This window comes from Dipodomys ordii, unplaced genomic scaffold, assembly GCF_000151885.1.
Source record: "Dipodomys ordii isolate 6190 unplaced genomic scaffold, Dord_2.0 Scaffold14, whole genome shotgun sequence".
Lineage (NCBI taxonomy): Eukaryota > Metazoa > Chordata > Mammalia > Rodentia > Heteromyidae > Dipodomys > Dipodomys ordii.
In genome coordinates, this window is record NW_012267230.1 from 15,214,551 (window position 1) to 15,230,932 (window position 16,382).

A 16,382-nucleotide genomic window follows, 5' to 3' on the forward strand; every position below is an offset into this window, starting at 1 on the left:
CCTCCCCCTCCCTGCCGCTACCCCTCCCTCCCTCTCCCCAGGTGATGAAGCCCTGTGGCACTTCCGGCGCCTCCTGGTGGCAGAGCTGCAGTGTGGCTTCTTTGACAAGCACATCTGGCTCTCCGTGTGGGACCGGCCACCACGCAGCCGCTTCACGCGTGTCCAGAGGGCCACATGCTGCGCCCTCCTCCTCTGCCTCTTCCTGGGCGCCAATGCCGTGTGGTACGGGGTCGTGGGAGATGCCACGCACAGGTAGGTGCTGTGGGGTAGGTGATGCGGCCTTCTTGCCAACTCTTCTGCCCCTCCAGCCTCCTCACGCCTGGATCTCCTCTCCTGCCCTAGTGTGGGGCCCGTGTCCAGCCTGGTCCCCCCCGGCGCCGATGCTGTCGCCGTTGGCCTGGTGTCCAGCGTGGTCGTCTACCCTGTCTACCTGGCTGTCCTGTTCTTCTTCCGCATGTCTCGGAGCAAGGTGGGCTGGGCCAGGTCAGGGCTGCTGGGTCCAGGGTGGTCCCGGGTGGCCGTGTCACCCAGCCACTGGGAGTGCAGTGCGGCAGCCCCGGGAGACCACAGGCCAGAGCAGGCCCCTTGGAAGCGCCCACAAAACCAGCACGCCTAAAAGGACATGGGTGGGAAACAGTTCTCAGAGCCATGCTCCAGTGGCTCACACCTGTCATCCTAACTGCTCGGGAGGCTGAGATCTGAGGATTGTGGTTCAAGGCCAGCCTGGGCAGGAAAGTTAGTGAGACTTGTCTCCGATTCACCATACAAAAGCTGGAAGTGAAACTTTGGCTCAAGTGGTAGAGCACTAGCCTTGGGCAAAAGAAGCTAAGGGACAGGGCCCAGGTCCTGAGTTTAAGCCCTAGAATGCACGCGTGTGTGAGCACACATGCACACACACACACACACACACCAAAATAATGAAAGAGAGGCCACCTCGTGGGTTCCCCTGCAGAGACTGACTAGGTTCTGAAGACCATGCACAAGCTGCATGCTGAGCATGCTCAGGGCGAGGGCGGAAGACCCTGCTGGGAAGGCAATCTGCCAAGAGCAGATGTCCCAAGGATGTAAATATGCGTAAAGAGGGTGCGTGGTGATGCACGGAAAAGCCAGGCCCGGCTGGTGAATTCCAGCAAACCGTTCAGCTCCCCCAAAACAGGAGGGGAACCTTCCGAGCTCGTGCCAGGCCAACACTGCCCTCGGCCACCAGGCGGCCGCCGCAGAGCCGTGCGCACACCCGGGCCTCAGGCGCACCAGGAAGGCTATGCACCAAGGCCAAGAGGGAGGTTCCAGGGGTGCGTGGCGGTCACGTGCCGTGGGTGGTGGCGGTTCACACACGTGAAGGGTGATTGTGCCGGGAGTAGCCTCTATCTAGTGCATGGCTCTGAATTCAGCCCGAGGACTGCCAAAAAGAAAAGAATTAGGGGTAATTCATTCACTGAAGAACTTTTTTAAGACTGGCAGCAGGTTTGAACTTGACCTTGTGACTGCCCATTTTGCTTGCTTGTGGCGTGTGTGCTCTACCACTTAAGCCATGCCTCCTTTTCCTCAGTACTACTTTGTGCTTGGTATTTGTGTGCGCGCGCGCATGCTAGTCCTCAGGCTTGAACTCAGGGCCTGGGCGCTGTCTCTGAGCTTTATTGCTCAGTGCTAGTGTTTTGCCACTTGAGCCACAGCTCCACTTATTTTTTTTTTTTTGGGTCCGGTCATGGGGCCTGAACTCTGGGCCTGGGCGCTGTCCCTCAGCTCTTCAGCTCAAGGCTAGCGCTCTACCACTTGAGCCACAACCGCCACTTCCAGCTTTTTTCCTTTTGCTTATGTGGTGCTGGGGAATTGAACCCAGGGCCTCAGGCATGCAAGGCAAGCGCTCTACCACTGAGCCACCTTCCCAGCCCCCACTTCTGGTGTTTTGGTGGTTCATTGGAGATAAGAGTCCCATGGACTTTTGTGCCCAGTTGGCTTCAAACATCGATCCTCAGATCTCAGCCTCCTGAGTAGCTAAGATGACAGGCGCCAGCTTTTTTGCTTATTTTGGAGATGAAGTCTAATGGCCTTTTCTGCCCGCGCTGGCCTTGACCTTCAGTCCACGGTACTTCAGCCTCAGTAGCTAGGATTACAAGCCTGAGCCACCAGCGCTGCCTCTCGCTGAGCCCCTGGCCTCTCCCTGCAGGTGGTGGGAGGCCCAGGCCCCACCCGCTCAGGGCAGCCCGCACTGGACACCGACAGTTTCCTGGGCTCACCCGTGCTGAACGGCTCCTTCTTCACGCTGTCGGCGCTCCGGGCTGAGGTGCGGCCTGGGGGCCATGGGGCCAGGTGGGTCAGCCCGCGGGCACAGCGGGTGGAGGCCCCACCCAGACAGCTCTCTGCGCTTCTCAACAGGCCCTTGCTGGACAAGTAAGAAGCGACTTTCTTCTGGATGATTCTAAAAGGTGTGTCTGCCAGAGGAACGGAGGTCACAGAACCGTCGGCTGTGCCTGGGCGGTGCTGGGGACATGTGGCATGTGGCGTTCTGCAGCCCGGGGTGGCGGCTTGCTGATGTGTGTCTTGTCTGTGGTGCGTTGGCGTCGTGGGCGGGGTGGCGGCTTGCTGACCTGTGTGGCCCGTAGCCTGGTGTGCTGGCCGTCCAGCGAAGGCACGCTCAGCTGGCCGGACCTCCTCAGCGACCCGTCCATCGTGGGCAGTGCCCTGCAGCAGCTGGCATGGGGTCCGACCGGCCACGGGCTGGGCCGGGAGGAGGACAGCGCCCCCTCGCCTGCCCAGCACCTGTCAGCATCAGGTGAGCCCAGCAGGCTTCTACCCCCCCCCCCCCCCCCGGGCTGGGCCTGCCTGACGCGACCCACTCCCTGCAGATGAAGACCTGATCCGGCAGGCCCTGGCTCCCACCCAGGACGCCCCCTCGGACACGGACCTGCTCACCGGCCTGTGAGTGAGGCTTGGGGTGGGCGCTGGGCGGCCCGGGTGACGGGCGGAGGGCAGGCGCCTGGTATGGAGCGTTTCCCGCCTCTGCCCTGGGCTCCTGGCTGGCCAGTGACCGCAACTCCAGGGTAGGAGGCGGCGGGGCGTGCGGGTTGCGAGAGCAGACCAGCGGCCAGTCTGCAGGGGCTGAGCTGGGAAGCGCTTTTTGTGTTTTTACAAATTCCTGCGTTTGAACTCGGGGCCGGGTGTGAGATGCCCCTTGGTTTTCATTTTGAGAGTGTTTCATACTTGACGTTTAGCAGCATAGATCAGCTGCCTGGAGGGTTGCAAGGCTGTGCCCCAGTCTGGCGCTTCCTCAGCTCTCCCTCCCCTCCTCCCTCCCTCCCTCCCTCCCTCCCCCGCGCCTCCCTTCCACCCCATGCATGCAGCCGGTGCCCCAGCCCAGGAGTGCGCTCTACTGTCCTGTGCTTGCTGTTCTCATTTTTAATGTAATTCTTAATTACATTAAAATGTAACTAATGTACAGGAGGGGTTTCTTGGCCACGGTCACTCATATGCGCATACGTTAGAATTTACCAGTGTACTTCAATCATGGTTCCAGCCCTTATGGGTTTGTTTTTGGTGAAAGAACCAGAGCTTGAACTCAGCTGTACCACTTGAGCCACACCTACATTCTGGCATTTTTGCTAATTAATTGGAGACAGTTTTTCAGTTTTCTGCCCAGGCTGACTTTGAATCGTGATCCTTAGGTGTCAGCCCTCTGAGTCAGCAGGATTACAGGCGTGAGCCACAGGGGCCTAACTTCGTTGTGTCTGTGCATGTGCGCCAGTCCTGAGACTTAAACTCAGGGCCGGGGCGCTGTCTGGGTGTCTGTTGCTCAAGGTTACCTTCTTGTGCTACCTTGCTTTGCACCTGAACCACAGCTCCAGCTTTTTTGGTGATTTATTGGAGAAAGAGCCTCACAGACTTCCCTGCTGGCTTTGCACTGTGATCTGTATAGACCTCAGCCTCCTGAGGAGCCGGGATTATAGACATGAGCCACCAGTGTCAGCCTGTTATCTTGTTTTTAAGGGTTTTTTCTTGTCAATGTGCCAGCCCTGGGGCTTGAACTCAGGTTCTAAGTGCCGTCTCTGAGCTTCCCTGCTCCAGACTAGCCATAAACCACTTGAGCCACAGATCTACTTCTGGCTTTTGGGTAGTTAATTGGAGATGAGTCTCACGGTGAGCGTGTAAGCCAGAATTCAGAGTGGTGAGCGTGTAAATGGGAAAGCATGAGATGCTCAAGAAGCACCAGTGGCTCACGCCTGTGATTCTAACTACACAGGAGGCTGAGATCTTAAGATCACAGTTCGAAGCCAAGCACTGGCTCAAGGGAGAAAGCCTGGGCCTGAGCAGAAAGCCGCAGGCCCTGAGCCCCAGCCCGGAAGGCGCCGGCACCACTGCTTCCCCTGCGCGGCGGTGTGGCGCTCACAGCTCTGCCCTGTGCCCAGGTCCAGCACGCCCGGGGAGAAGCCTGAGACGCTGCTGCTGCAGAGGCCGGGAGAGAAGCAGCTCCAGCCCAGCCCCAGTGGTGGGCAGCCCCCGCCGGCCCGGCGCTCGGTGACAGGTGCGCTTGGGGGCCCGGGCCCAGGCCTCCCACCCACCCCCGGGCTGGCGGCCTCTGCAGCTGTCCTTTTGTCCCCAGGACCCGTGGAGGGTCTCCACAAGCGGCTGCTGCCCTCCTGGTGTGCACCCCTTGCCCACGGGCTCAGCCTGCTCCTGGTGGCCGTGGCTGTGGGGGTCTCGGGGTGGGTCGGTGCCAGCTTCCCTCCCAGCGTGGGCCTCGCGTGGCTGCTCTCGAGCAGCTGCAGCTTCCTGGCCTCGTTCCTCGGCTGGGAGCCACTTAAGGTAAGTGGGGGCATGGGGAGGGCCGTGCGGGGCCCAGCCTGCCCGCTGACGCCGCCCTCCCCCAGATCCTCCTGGAAGCCCTCTACTTCTCCCTGGTGGCCAAGCGGCTGCACCCGGAGGAGGACGACACCTTAGTGGAGAGCCCGGCTGTGACCCCTGTGAGCGAGCGCGTGCCCCGCGTGCGCCCCCCCCACGGCTTCGCCCTCTTCCTGGCCAAGGAGGAGGCCCGCAAGGTCAAGAAGCTGCATGGCATGCTCAGGGTGAGCCCTGCCCTAAACCCTCCCCGACCCCTCCGCCCGCTGCCCGTGGGGCAGGATGCTCCCTCACGCCCCTGCTCCTGCCCGGCCTTCCAGGGCCCCAGGCTCAGCTGCTTCCCCTCAGTGACCGTGCCTGCTCCCAGCAAGGCCCCGCCCTGGCGCGGTGGCCGGGAGCGCCGACCACAGGCTTGCCCTGTCCCCAGAGCCTCTTGGTGTACATGCTCTTCCTGCTGGTGACGCTGCTGGCCAACTACGGGGATGCTGCGGGCCACGCCCACGCCTACCGGCTGCAGAGCGCCATCAAGCAGGAGCTGGACAGCCAGGCCTTCCTGGCCATCACCCGGTAGGACGCTCAGGGACACACACACACACACACAGGTGTCCCCCGGGGCAGGGCGGTCCCGACACCAGCCCAGCCTGACCAGGATGGGAGCCGCTGACGGGGGGAGTGCTGTCTCCCGTACCGCTCCGCTCCACAGGCTCGGGACAGAAAGATGCGCCCCGCACAGTGGGCTGGGCTTTGTTCCGGGGCCTGGCAGCCTGCACTCGAGCTGGGCAGAGGAGCCGGGGGCTGGTGAGTGACTTCGGGCTGCCCGCAGGTCTGAGGAGTTCTGGCCGTGGATGACCAGTGTGCTGCTGCCGTCTGTCCATGGAGACGGGCCCGGCCCTGAGCTGGGGCCCCCGCGGTTACGGCAAGTACGGCTCCAGGAAGGTGAGATGCGGCCCTCCCCTCCTCCTGGAGCTGCCGGGAGGGCTCTGGCCACTGCTGACAGCGAACGCCCCTCATCCCGCCCTGGGCTCTGCCCGCCAGACCCTCTGCTCTGCACAGACCCGCCCGGCTCCGGGGCCCATGCGCACGCATGCTCAGCTGCCAGAGGCTTCAGCACCAGCGACTACGGCGTTGGCTGGCAGAGCCCAGCTCACAACGGATCAGAGATGTGGGCCTACTCTGCGCCAGACCTGCTGGGGTAAGCACAGAGGGCCGAGGCCCACGGGGGGCTGGCAGGCCCTCCTGAGCGCCCCACATGCAGCGTTCCCCCTCCCCGACAGCGCCTGGCACTGGGGCTCCTGCGCCGTGTACGACAGTGGCGGCTACGTCCAGGAGCTGGGCCTGAGCCTGGAGGAGAGCCGGAGACGGCTGGGCTTCCTCCAGCTGCACAACTGGCTGGACAGCAGGTGGGCCCCCGCCCCCCGCCCCAGCCCTGTGCGCCCCATGTGGGCCCCCCACCCAGGCCAGGGGCCTTGCTGAGCTGTCCCTGTGCAGGAGCCGTGCCGTGTTCGTGGAGCTGACCGGGTACAGCCCGGCTGTGGGGCTGCACGCTGCCGTCACGCTGGGCCTCGAGTTTCCCGCCACCGGCCGGGCCCTGGCCACGCTCAGCATCCGGCCGTTCGCTCTGCCTCGCGCCAGCAGCTGGCTGTCCCTGCCACTCCTCACCTCGGTAACAGCCACCCCTGCAGGGTTCCCTCGGCACGCCCCAGGCCACACATACAAACCCCTGATCCCCGTCTCGCCGGCCCGTCCCCCAGGTGAGCCTGCTGCTGTTTGCCCTCTACTTCCTGGCGGCCGAGGCGCGTGCATGGCGCAGGGAGGGGCTGGCGCGCGTGACCCGGCCCGGAGCCTGGGTGCGGTGGCTACTGGTGATCCTGACGGTGGCTGCGGCCCTCGTCCGCCTGGCCCACCTGGGCGCAGCTGACCGCCAATGGGGCAGGTTCCTGAGGGGCAGGAGGGGCCGGTCTGTCCGCTTCACCAGCTTTGACCAGGTGGCCCAGCTGAGTGCCGCCGCCCGCAGCCTGGCTGCCTCACTGCTCTTCCTGCTCCTGCTCAAGGTGAGTTTGCTGGCTGGGGTGCGCGGGGTGCGCGGCTCCTGCCGGCGGCTGACCACACCCCGCACCCTCCGCAGGCGGCCCAGCAGCTGCGCTTTGTACGCCACTGGTCCATTTTTGGCAAGACACTGTGCCGGGCCCTGCCGGAGCTTTTGGGCGCCACCCTGGGCCTGGCTGTGCTCGGCGTGGCCTATGCCCAGCTGGCTGTTTTGGTAGGTGGCTGGGGGGACCTGCGGGTTGGGGGGCCTTGGCCAGAGCACCGCCTCACTCCCTGCTTCCCACAGCTCGTCTCCTCCGGCATGGACTCCTTCCAGAACGCAGCCCGGGCCATCTGGGCCCTGTGCCCGGGAGCCAGAGTCCCCGCCCTGTGCCCGGCGGAGTCTTGGTACTTGTCCCCCCTGCTGTGTGGGGCGCTCTGGGCCCTGCGGGCGTGGGGGGCCCTGAGGCTGGGGGCCGTCCTCCTGCTCTGGCGGTACCACGCGCTGCGCGGGGAACTGTACCGCCCGGCCTGGGAGCCCCAGGACTACGAGATGGTGGAGCTCTTCCTGCGCAGGCTGCGCCTCTGGATGGGCTTCAGCAAGGTCAAGGAGGTGGGTACGGCCCAGAGGGGGGGAGAGGGACACACCTGGGCCACTGCGCCCAGGTGCAGCCGGACTGACCGAGCCCCTGTGCCGCCCCCAGTTCCGCCATAAGGTCCGCTTCGAAGGAATGGAGCCTCTGCCCTCGCGCTCGTCCCGGGGCTCCAAGTCCCCCCCGGCCGCCCCACCCCCCAGCGCCGGCTCGGAGCCCTCGCGCCCCTCCACCTCCTCCTCCAGCCAGCCCGACGGGCTGCGGAGAGAGCCCGAGCCCTCCTGCCTGCACTCCATGTTCGAGGCTCTGCTCATGCAGTTTGACAGACTCAACCAGGCCACGGAGGATGTCTACCAACTGGAGCAGCAGCTGCAGAGCCTTCAAGGCCAGAGGAACGGTCAGCCCCGGGCCTTGCCTCCTGCTGGCCGTGCCCCAGGCCCCCCGCGGGCCCTGGCCCCCTGCCTCGCCTGCCGGGCCTCGCGGGCTGTGGGCCCGGCTGCCAATCCCGGCAGGGTGTCCCTGTGGGGCAAGAACAAGGTCCACCCCAGCAGCACCTAGGCCCGGGGGCCTGTACCAGGCTTTCCCCTGGGGCAGCCGCCCTTCCTCGGGCAGGGCCCGTGGCTGTGCCCGGCCCCTCGGAAGCCAGGGCAGATACCGTACCGCTCAGTATTACCTACCTACCGGCAGCCCCGCTGCCCGCGGGCTTCAGCACTTTAGCGGCCGCCGGCCCAGCCGGCCAGCCGGGATGCGGCAGTGTTGGGCTGAGCGAGCAGCAGCCTCCGAGATGCTATTTATTTCCCGAGTCCTCAGGTACAGTGGGCTGTGCCCAGCCGCCTCGCCTGGCGAAGGATCCCATCCGGGGAGGGCTCAGCCGCACCCCGCTGCCATCCCCTAAGTTATTAATTACCTCTCCTGCCGCCCTGCACACGTCCCGTCCCCTGCGCGCACCGTCAGTAATTTATACGGGGTTCAGAGGTGTCTATTTTTGTATGTCGCTATTCTCTCGAGTGCGGAGGGACTTGACTTTATTTTCTTTTTCTCCGGCTGGGGGAGCTGCCGCTGCTTCTTGGATCCGAGTCTGGCCCTGAGGTGGGCGTGCTGCCACCATGGCCTTGCCCCCCTCCCCCCCCTGCTGGCAGCGAGCCTGCCGCCAGCACCCAGGCTTGCTGGTGTCGGGCCTGGACTAGAAGGTGGTGAATGTGAAGCGAAGGGACGAGACCCCTCCTGGGGCTGGCTCCCAGGCCGGGGCCGGTGTGAGTGTGTGAGGGCCCTGAGGAGCAGCACAGCTGAAGCTACGGCCTTGACCCCGCCCCAGTCCCTCCAGACAAAGTCAAATAAAGGCGCTGCCTTGACGGCTACCTGTGCTGCTGCTTGTGCGCGGGCGGCACGGCCTGTTTATTTCGCTTGCTTATGGGGACAGGGTGCTGCGGGCGGCGCCTCACACAAACTCCGTGAAGTCGTCCACGGAGGAGATGAGGCGTTTCCGCTGGCCCGTCTCGTAGCTGGCCGTGGGCTCCGCGGGGACCGGGGCTTTGGTGTGGGTTGGGGGGTGCATCAGAGGCAGGCTGGGGCTGGAGTAGTGCATCTCCTCCCGGATCTGTGGGGAGACACTTGGGCAGCAACCCACGCCGACCAGCTCTGAGGGGCTTCCTCCCCCCCAAATCCTCTACACCCCCCTCCTACCCGCTGGCGCAGCCGCTTGATGTGGCGGAGCCGTGCGATCCACTTGGAGGGGTAGATTTCAGTGGGGTTGGAGCGGCTGTGGTGCACCTGTGAGGCCATCTGGGGACCACAAGGGGGAGACAATGGGGCACCTTGGGGCACCTTGCACCATACCTGGCCCCCCCCCCCCCCCGTTGCACACTCACGTTGGCGTGCAGGGCCATCTGGCGGGCCACGAAGGGCAGGTTGCGGTCAGACACGATCTTAGCCACACTAGTGTCCACAAGTCCCTCCATGTCTGAGGAGACACGAGGCTCGCTCTGGGCTCACGCACTCATGCACGCGGCCCCTCCGCCCCGGGGAGACACGGGCTCGCTCTGGGCTCGCGCTCGCGTGCACGCGGCCCCTCCGCCCCGGGGAGACACGGGCTCGCTCTGGGCTCACGTGCACGCGGCCCCTCCGCCCCACCGGCCCAGGCCTCACCTTTCCTGCACTGCAGCGTCAGCAAGTTGCACTCGTAGTCCAGCGGCGTGATGATCACGTGGACGAAGTTGAACTGGCCCTGCCAAACAGCAGAAGTCACGTGACGCGAGCGTCCCTGCCTTCGTGGGTGTCCTCCGTGGCTGGGCCTGCTGTGGCTCAGACACTGCAGCGCCGCCTTCTCAGGGCCCACAGCCCCGAGGCTGCGCGCGGCCGCCCTGCATGCCCGCTGTCCCCGGCTGCCCTGGCACGCCCAGGCCCACGGATGGCTGCCTCACCGTCAGTGTGCCCGGCCCCCCAACCCAGGAGACGCCCACAGCTGCTCTCACCAGACACATGGCACCTACTGAGTACACCAGCCTCCAAGTGACACTGGAGGATACCAGTGGGGGCTGCGGCCCGCCTTGGCTGCTGGCGAGTGAGCGGCAGGATGGACGCGGTGGGGGACGCGGTGGCTCAGTGCCAGTCCGGGTGCCGCTCACCTTGATGGTGCCCAGCCGGAAGTCCTCCCCGGAGTCATTGTAGATGATAGAGACGAAGTCGTTGCCCAGGTGCCGCTTCTTATCGCAGCGGTGCTTGTCCACGTCCTTGGTGGGCATCAGTGTGGCGATGTGGAAGACAGCTGTGGGGTGCACAAGGCCAGGCTGGTGCCGGGCGGGACCCTGGGCAGAGCAGCGAGGGGCCCGTCACGGGCCCGCGTCGGGCCCTCTGCCGCCCACCACTGGAGCCCTGGCTGACGGCTCCGCCCAGACCAGAGCTCTGGGAGCAGGCTTCGTGCCCAAGCACTTCCACCCCAGACCTCCATGAGCACAGCTGGCAAAGCAGGCATCACGGCTGAGCGCGGAGGCTCATCCCTGAGATCTGAGATCTGAGGATCACAGACTGACACCATTACTGGAAGACAATCAGCAAGACTTTTTTTTTTGGCTAGTCCTGGGGCTTGAACTCAGGGCCTGGGCGCTGTCCCACAGCTTCTTTTGCGCTACTTCCAGCTTTTTCTGTGTACATGGTACCGAGGAACCAAACCTAGAGTTTCACACATGCTAGGCAAGCACTCTACCACATTCCTAGCCACAATCCTAGCCGATTAGTGAGACTCCAATTAAGCAGCAAAAAGAAGTGGTGTGTGGCTCAAATGGTAGTGCTACCCTTGAGCAAAACAGCTCAAGGACAGTGTGCACAGGCCCTGAGTCCCAGCCCCAGGACGGCACACAGAGCACAGCATGAACGGGCAGGGTGTGCGCGGGGAGGGAGCGTCCGCACCTTGCATGATGTCATCGTGCCAGCAGTAGGTGAACTGGCCATCCTCACCGCACACGTCCAGACCGCCCAGGTACACCTTGTCTGGCTGGCAGTCCTTGAGCTCGATGAGCCTGCCCAGGCCCGTCAGGAACTCGGTGTAGCGGTATGAGCCATGCTCGTTGGACAGGATGGCCAGCTCGCTGCTGCTCTGTGGAGGCAAGCGGCGGCGGTGCTGACCCAGCCGCTGGCGGCTCAGCGTCGTCTCCACCAGGTGTGGCTGCGCGGCTCCCCTTCCGCCCCAGCCGGCCAGCTCCCGCTTTAAGCACACTGCTCGGCAGCCTTGCGTGGGCCACAACCCCCGACCTCCACGGAGGCTGCACCGCAGCGAGACGCCTTCGGCATGCCGCTCTGCTTCACTCGGACGGCAGCGTGCCCTTGCTGGCCCTGGCTGCCCACGACCCCACTCCTGCCCTCCCTGGGCCCGCCCACGCAGGGCTGTTAGGGCCTGCGCATGCAGCTCAGTCCCTCCACGCACCAGGACTTGAGCTCAGAGCTGCGTGCTATTAGCTTTTTCCGTTGACGGCCACATCTCCGGTCCCCAGTCCAACTCTCTGGCTGGCTACCCGGATATAAGTCTTGGCTTTTCTAACAAGCTGGCCTCAAACTGCGATCCTCAGGTTGAGATCCTAGCCCGGTCCCTCGAGTAGCTATGATCGCAGACGTGAGCTACCAGCTCCAGACCTACACCGCTGCCTGGCCATGCCTGACCCGCAGGCCCACACCCCAGCCTACCGCAGTTGTATGCCCGCTGCTGCGGGGGACCAGGGGCTGAGCTGTGGGAGGAGGTCCCGGCCCGGCCCTGGAAGCCACAGCCTCACCTGGCCCTCCCCCACATACAGGACGGCGATCTTGTGAGTGTCGTATGAGGGGATCTGGTCCAGGAGCTGCACTGATCGCTCGAAGGACTGCAGAGACATGGGGCGTGAGCAGGGGCGGGGCCACGCGGGCGGAGGGGCCACGCCACAGGGGGAGGCAGCTACCTCATTGGGCAGCAGAATGGGCTTGTTGGACTCGTCACCAAAAAAGGGCGAGTGGTACAGCTGCAGGAACACAAAGCTGCGGAGAGAAGCCGGGTGAGGACAGGAACGGGGTCCCGGGCCCCCCCACGGAGGGCAGGTGCCACAGCCGCAGCTGAGAACCTGGGCCCTGTTCCCTGGCCTGCTGTGCCCATGCAGGCTCGAGATCTGCCCCCAGCGGGCCTGGGTGCCTGCCCAGGAGATGGCCCACCTGGGGTTGATGCCCGGCACTTTCTCAGTTCCGGACGCTGCGGCTCTGCTCTTGAAGGCGTCCCGCTCCACCCGCTGGCCCCGGCGCGAAGGGGCTGAGTCGGAGATGGTGTAGCCACGGGGCCGCAGGCCACTGGGCGACCGGGGGGAGCTGGAGGGCAGCGGGCCCTCGGGCGGGGCGGGGCCCTGGATCTCCTCGCCCGGGGCTGACCAGGCCGCCCCTTCTCCGTCCAAAGTCCCAGACTGGGAGCGGGCCTTGGCCTCGGGGCTCAGGCGGCCGGTGTCGGCCTTGTCCCCAGGGTGGGCAAGGCTGTCCTGCAGGGTCTGCAGCTCGGGGGAGGAGCTGGACTTGCTCAGGGGCTGCGTGGGCTGGAAGGACAGGTCCACCAAGGGGCGGCCGCCCTCGGAAGACACGGCCCTCTCGATGGGGATGCCGCCGGCCGCCAGCACCTCGGCGGGGCAGGCCTTCTCCTCCTGGCTGGAGGCTGAGGACGACTGTGGGACCGACAGCGCCCGGTGAGCAGGCGCTCAGCCTGCGGCCTGCTGCCCTGGTCCCGCCGCCGGGGCCCGAGCCGCCAACCCAAGGTGGGGTCGGTGGAGGAGGAGGGAGGCTCGCCCCACCCGCGGGCAGCGTGGAGGCTGCGCACCCCGCGCTCCTGCCCAGGACCCCACACACTCACCCTGCTGTAGGGGGCGGGGCGCCGGCTGAGCCTGTGCACACCCAGGGCGGCCTCGAAGTCCTCCAGCTCAGGGGGCTCTCCGGGTGCGTGGGCCTGGCCCGGCCCTCCCTCCTCCAGAACCACGGCGGAGTCTGCGGGACACAGGAGGCCGCGGGTGTGAGTGGCCCGTGCCCTGCCGGCCTCGGGGCCGCAGCAGCTCCACCGTAGCAGCCCGGCAGGGGGCCGGGCAGGGCCTGACCAGCCCTGGGTGGGGCTTCCAGGCCCCAGGGGACTGGGCGGCATCCACCAGTGCCCCTGGGCACCTCGGGCAGGGCAAGCAGCAGATGACACGAGGAGAACCCAGGAGAACCTGGGAGGGGCCCTGGCTCGGGAGGTGCTGACCGCGGCCAGTGTTTCCAGGGTTTTGAATGGAGGAAGCTAGGGATGAGCGCCACGTCTGCAGACTCACGTCTGCAGCCCAGCAGGCTGGGGAGGGGGGGCCGAGGTCCCAAGCCAGGGGCGGGCGGGCGGACAAGCAGCAGTGGCCCTGCACATGGCCTTGGACTGCCCCCCCTCCCCCGCCACCCTGGCGCCTGAACCCACGCGAGACCCGCCAGAGTCAGGGCAGCTGGCAGGGCCGGGCGTACAATGCCAAGCAGCTGCGGCAATGCCCGAGGCCAGCGATCAGCAGAGGCCAGGGCAAGTCAGCCAGGCAGAGCCCACCCCGGCGGCCCGAGGCCACACGCAGCTCAGGGGCACCGCCCAGCCCCACAGGCTGCAAGTCCGGGGGCTCCCACTGGTAAAGCAAAGGCGTCTGCACAGGTGTCCTCGAGTCAGTCAGAACCCTGCTCCCCGAGGACGATGAGGCTCAAGACGGGGCCATGGAGGGATGACCGGATGAGGGCGATGAGGGCAGCGTCTGGGGCAGAGCGCTCTGCGGCACACGCGAGTACCTGCCCAGGACACGCTCCTGTGCAGCTGTCCCTGGCAGCTGGACTGGTACAAGGAGGAGAGAGAGGCCACTGCAAGGCAACCACGCCAGCGGCCATGTCAACAGCAGACGCGCAGGCCGCGCAGAGGGCAGCACGGCCCGAGCCTGCAGAGGAGAGAGGGAGGGCCAGCGGCCAGGCCGGCGCCCGGGCTCTCCTGGCGGCAGCGCTGGCCCAATCCCCCCGCGCGGTGTCCGCAGCCACAGGGCGGCCCGGAGTCCGGCCCGGAAGGACAGCGCTCAGCCGGGCGGTGGGCGGCGGGCAGCAGGAGCACACGGCAGCCAGGGGCATGCACCCCACCTGGGCACCTAGGCGGCAGCACTGCGCCCGCAGCCCTCGAGGGCCAGCGACAGCAAGCAGGGGCCAGTCTCGCGGAAGGGGTGGAGACTCGACCCGCAAGTGGGCCCAGGACGCAGGCACCCCACCAAGACCTCTGCCGATGACGTGGGGGCCCCGGCGGAGTGCACCCCGCTGCCCTGCCCCGTCCGGCTCACCTGTGTTGGAACGTGGGAGCGGAGGGGGCCTGGCCGTGCCGGCGGCTGGCACCGAGAGGGACTTGTACAGGGCCGTGTCCCGGTGCTCCTTGAAGCGCTCGGCGGCCATGAGCGCGTTGGACAGCTCCTGCAGAGGCATGTTGTTGATGTCCGAGGAGAAGGGGCTGAGCGGGTTCTCCAGGCTCATCAGCCAGCTCGTGTTTCCTGAGGACAGTGGGCGGGACCCTCAGGCTCTGCTGCCCGGGAGCCCCCAGTGCTGTCCGAGGCGGGCGAGCATCTGGGCTCCCTGGGCCGGCCTCGGGATCCGGTCCCCAGAACTACTGCCTCCCCCTCCCCCCAGGTCAGCACGTGTACCAAGGACAGGCCACGCCTCAGCCAAGTCTCCCAAGAGCCTCGCAACCCAGCCCCGGGCCTACCCACACAGCCCCGGGCCCAATCCCGGGCCCTGCCTGCTCAACCCAGCCCCGGGCCCTACCCACACAGCCCCGTCCCCAATCCCGGGCCCTGCCTGCTCAATCCAGCCCACGGTCACCAGTCCCCAATCCCGGGCCCTGCCCGCACAACCCAGCCCCCAGTCCCCAATCCTGGGCCCTGCCCGCACAACCCAGCCCCCAGTCCCCAATCCTAGGCTCACACAACTCCATACCCGTCCCAAGCCCTGAGCCCTGCCTGCACAATCCAGCCCCCAAGTACTCAGGTCTTTCTGGTAAACCCTTTCTATTGGCTGAAATACCCCTGATGTCTCTACCCACTCCAAATCCTGCCCTAATTCACAGAACCTCAGAGTGACCGTATGTGGAAAGGCTCTGGGTGGAAATGCCTTGTGTCTATGCCAATCCTGGGCCTGAACTCAGAGCCTGAGCGCTGTTCCTGAACATCTTTGTTCAAGCCTAGACCGTGTGAACCACAGCTCCACCTCCCACTTTTTTGGTGATTAATTAGAAGTCCCAGAAACTTTGCTACCCAGCTGGCTTTGCACCGTGACCCTCAGGTCTCAGTCTCCTGAACAGTCAGGATTACAGACTTGAGCCTCCAATGCCTAGAAAAACTTGTTTTTTGGATGGTTGGTTGGGACAGGCTTAGAGGTTGAACTGGGGCGTCTGCTTGCTGAGTGGACAAAGACCATCCTTTTGGTCTTGAGAGTCACTGCGGGAGGCCCTGAGACGCGAGCCCCCGGGTCAGTCTGGTGATGCTCTCAGCAGGCTAAGGAGACCTGGACTCAGGCCCGAGGCACCGTGTGAGCGAGCAGGGAAGCATTTGTCCTGGGCCCACGCCCCGGCCCCAAGACCCAGGACCGTGCGGGCAGCCACCCCACGTGCCGTGCTCCGCAGGGCGTCCTGCGCCACCCGACACCGCCTCGCTTCTCCCCACCCCATCCCCCGAGGCCCGTGCCTGCCTGTGGGGACACCGCGGTGGGCCTGGTACCTGTGGGCCTCCGCACCAAGATCTCAGCCCAGCCCTGGGTCAGCAGGGGCACGTAGGCGGCCAGGTTCGTCTTCTCCGGAGCCGGGGCCTGGGCGCCCGCAGCGCTCTTCTCGGCCTTGGCTGCTGGGGCGCTCTGCTGTGCCCCCGGAGTAGGGGGGCCACCTGCGACCTGTGAAGCCGCTGTGTCCAGGGCGCCCACGCGAAGGCCGTGGCCCCCTGAGGGAGAGGGGCGCGGCGGCTGATGAGGAGGACTGGCCGGCCAAGAGGCGTCGGGCCCAAGCCCTCGGGCCTGGCTTTGACCGGTGGGAGCCTCGTCACCCACGGTAGAGGGCCCCAGCTTTCTCGGGGGCCACGCAAACACCCAGCACACCAGCAGCCCTGGGCCCCCCCCCTCGCTTCCTGCCCCACCAGAGCCAACGCCGCGGTGAGGCTCAGCAGGTAGCGGCCAGGCCTGACGCCAGAGCCACCTGGTCCTCAGCCCTACGGCACGTTCCCGGGCACCGAGAAGGCGGAGGCTCACCTGACATGGACCGGACCCGGGCCCGGGCCCCATGGGCCACCTGCTGTCCGGTCTGCGACTCCAGCTTGGCAGGTGCCTCCTTTGTCTGCCTCACATGTGCACCGGGCTGGGAGCTGAGGAGGGAAGCGGCTGTGCGTGTGGTCCACCGGGGTGGGAGTGGTGAGACCAGCAGGG

At 65.8% G+C, this 16,382-nt stretch overlaps 2 protein-coding genes across 9 annotated transcripts in view; one reads left to right on the forward strand and one right to left on the reverse strand.

Annotated features, from left to right (window-relative positions):
• Pkd1 (polycystic kidney disease 1 (autosomal dominant)) overlaps positions 1-8,809 on the forward strand; it is a 41,873-nt gene extending 33,064 nt beyond the window's left edge. Inside the window, exons 33-51 of the mRNA XM_013011248.1 lie at positions 42-252; positions 343-469; positions 2,168-2,284; positions 2,377-2,426; positions 2,604-2,773; positions 2,847-2,919; positions 4,404-4,519; positions 4,598-4,800; positions 4,866-5,060; positions 5,261-5,400; positions 5,657-5,769; positions 5,869-6,025; positions 6,108-6,233; positions 6,322-6,496; positions 6,585-6,884; positions 6,959-7,093; positions 7,166-7,471; positions 7,563-8,019; positions 8,055-8,809. Of these exons, the coding sequence (XP_012866702.1) occupies positions 42-252; positions 343-469; positions 2,168-2,284; positions 2,377-2,426; positions 2,604-2,773; positions 2,847-2,919; positions 4,404-4,519; positions 4,598-4,800; positions 4,866-5,060; positions 5,261-5,400; positions 5,657-5,769; positions 5,869-6,025; positions 6,108-6,233; positions 6,322-6,496; positions 6,585-6,884; positions 6,959-7,093; positions 7,166-7,471; positions 7,563-8,009 (3,161 nt within the window). The 3' untranslated portion in view covers positions 8,010-8,019; positions 8,055-8,809. The remainder of the gene's footprint in view (positions 1-41; positions 253-342; positions 470-2,167; positions 2,285-2,376; positions 2,427-2,603; positions 2,774-2,846; positions 2,920-4,403; positions 4,520-4,597; positions 4,801-4,865; positions 5,061-5,260; positions 5,401-5,656; positions 5,770-5,868; positions 6,026-6,107; positions 6,234-6,321; positions 6,497-6,584; positions 6,885-6,958; positions 7,094-7,165; positions 7,472-7,562; positions 8,020-8,054) is intronic.
• A 4-nt stretch (positions 8,810-8,813) lies between these two features.
• The window catches only part of Tsc2 (tuberous sclerosis 2), a 33,634-nt gene continuing 26,065 nt past the window's right edge, over positions 8,814-16,382 (reverse strand). For 4 of the 8 annotated variants that reach the window (XM_013011513.1, XM_013011512.1, XM_013011510.1 and 1 more), the window contains 14 exons: positions 16,209-16,321; positions 15,689-15,904; positions 14,264-14,467; positions 13,734-13,802; positions 12,802-12,932; positions 12,123-12,616; positions 11,876-11,951; positions 11,714-11,800; positions 10,857-11,043; positions 10,076-10,215; positions 9,597-9,675; positions 9,320-9,411; positions 9,135-9,233; positions 8,814-9,048 (listed from right to left, as the gene is read on the reverse strand). In XM_013011513.1, coding sequence (XP_012866967.1) covers positions 8,890-9,048; positions 9,135-9,233; positions 9,320-9,411; positions 9,597-9,675; positions 10,076-10,215; positions 10,857-11,043; positions 11,714-11,800; positions 11,876-11,951; positions 12,123-12,616; positions 12,802-12,932; positions 13,734-13,802; positions 14,264-14,467; positions 15,689-15,904; positions 16,209-16,321 — 2,146 coding nt within the window. In that variant the 3' untranslated portion in view covers positions 8,814-8,889. Of the gene's footprint in view, positions 9,049-9,134; positions 9,234-9,319; positions 9,412-9,596; positions 9,676-10,075; positions 10,216-10,856; positions 11,044-11,713; positions 11,801-11,875; positions 11,952-12,122; positions 12,617-12,801; positions 12,933-13,733; positions 13,803-14,263; positions 14,468-15,688; positions 15,905-16,208; positions 16,322-16,382 lie in introns of those variants that run through there. The other 4 variants (XM_013011515.1, XM_013011514.1, XM_013011511.1 and 1 more) reach the window with 2 other exon arrangements.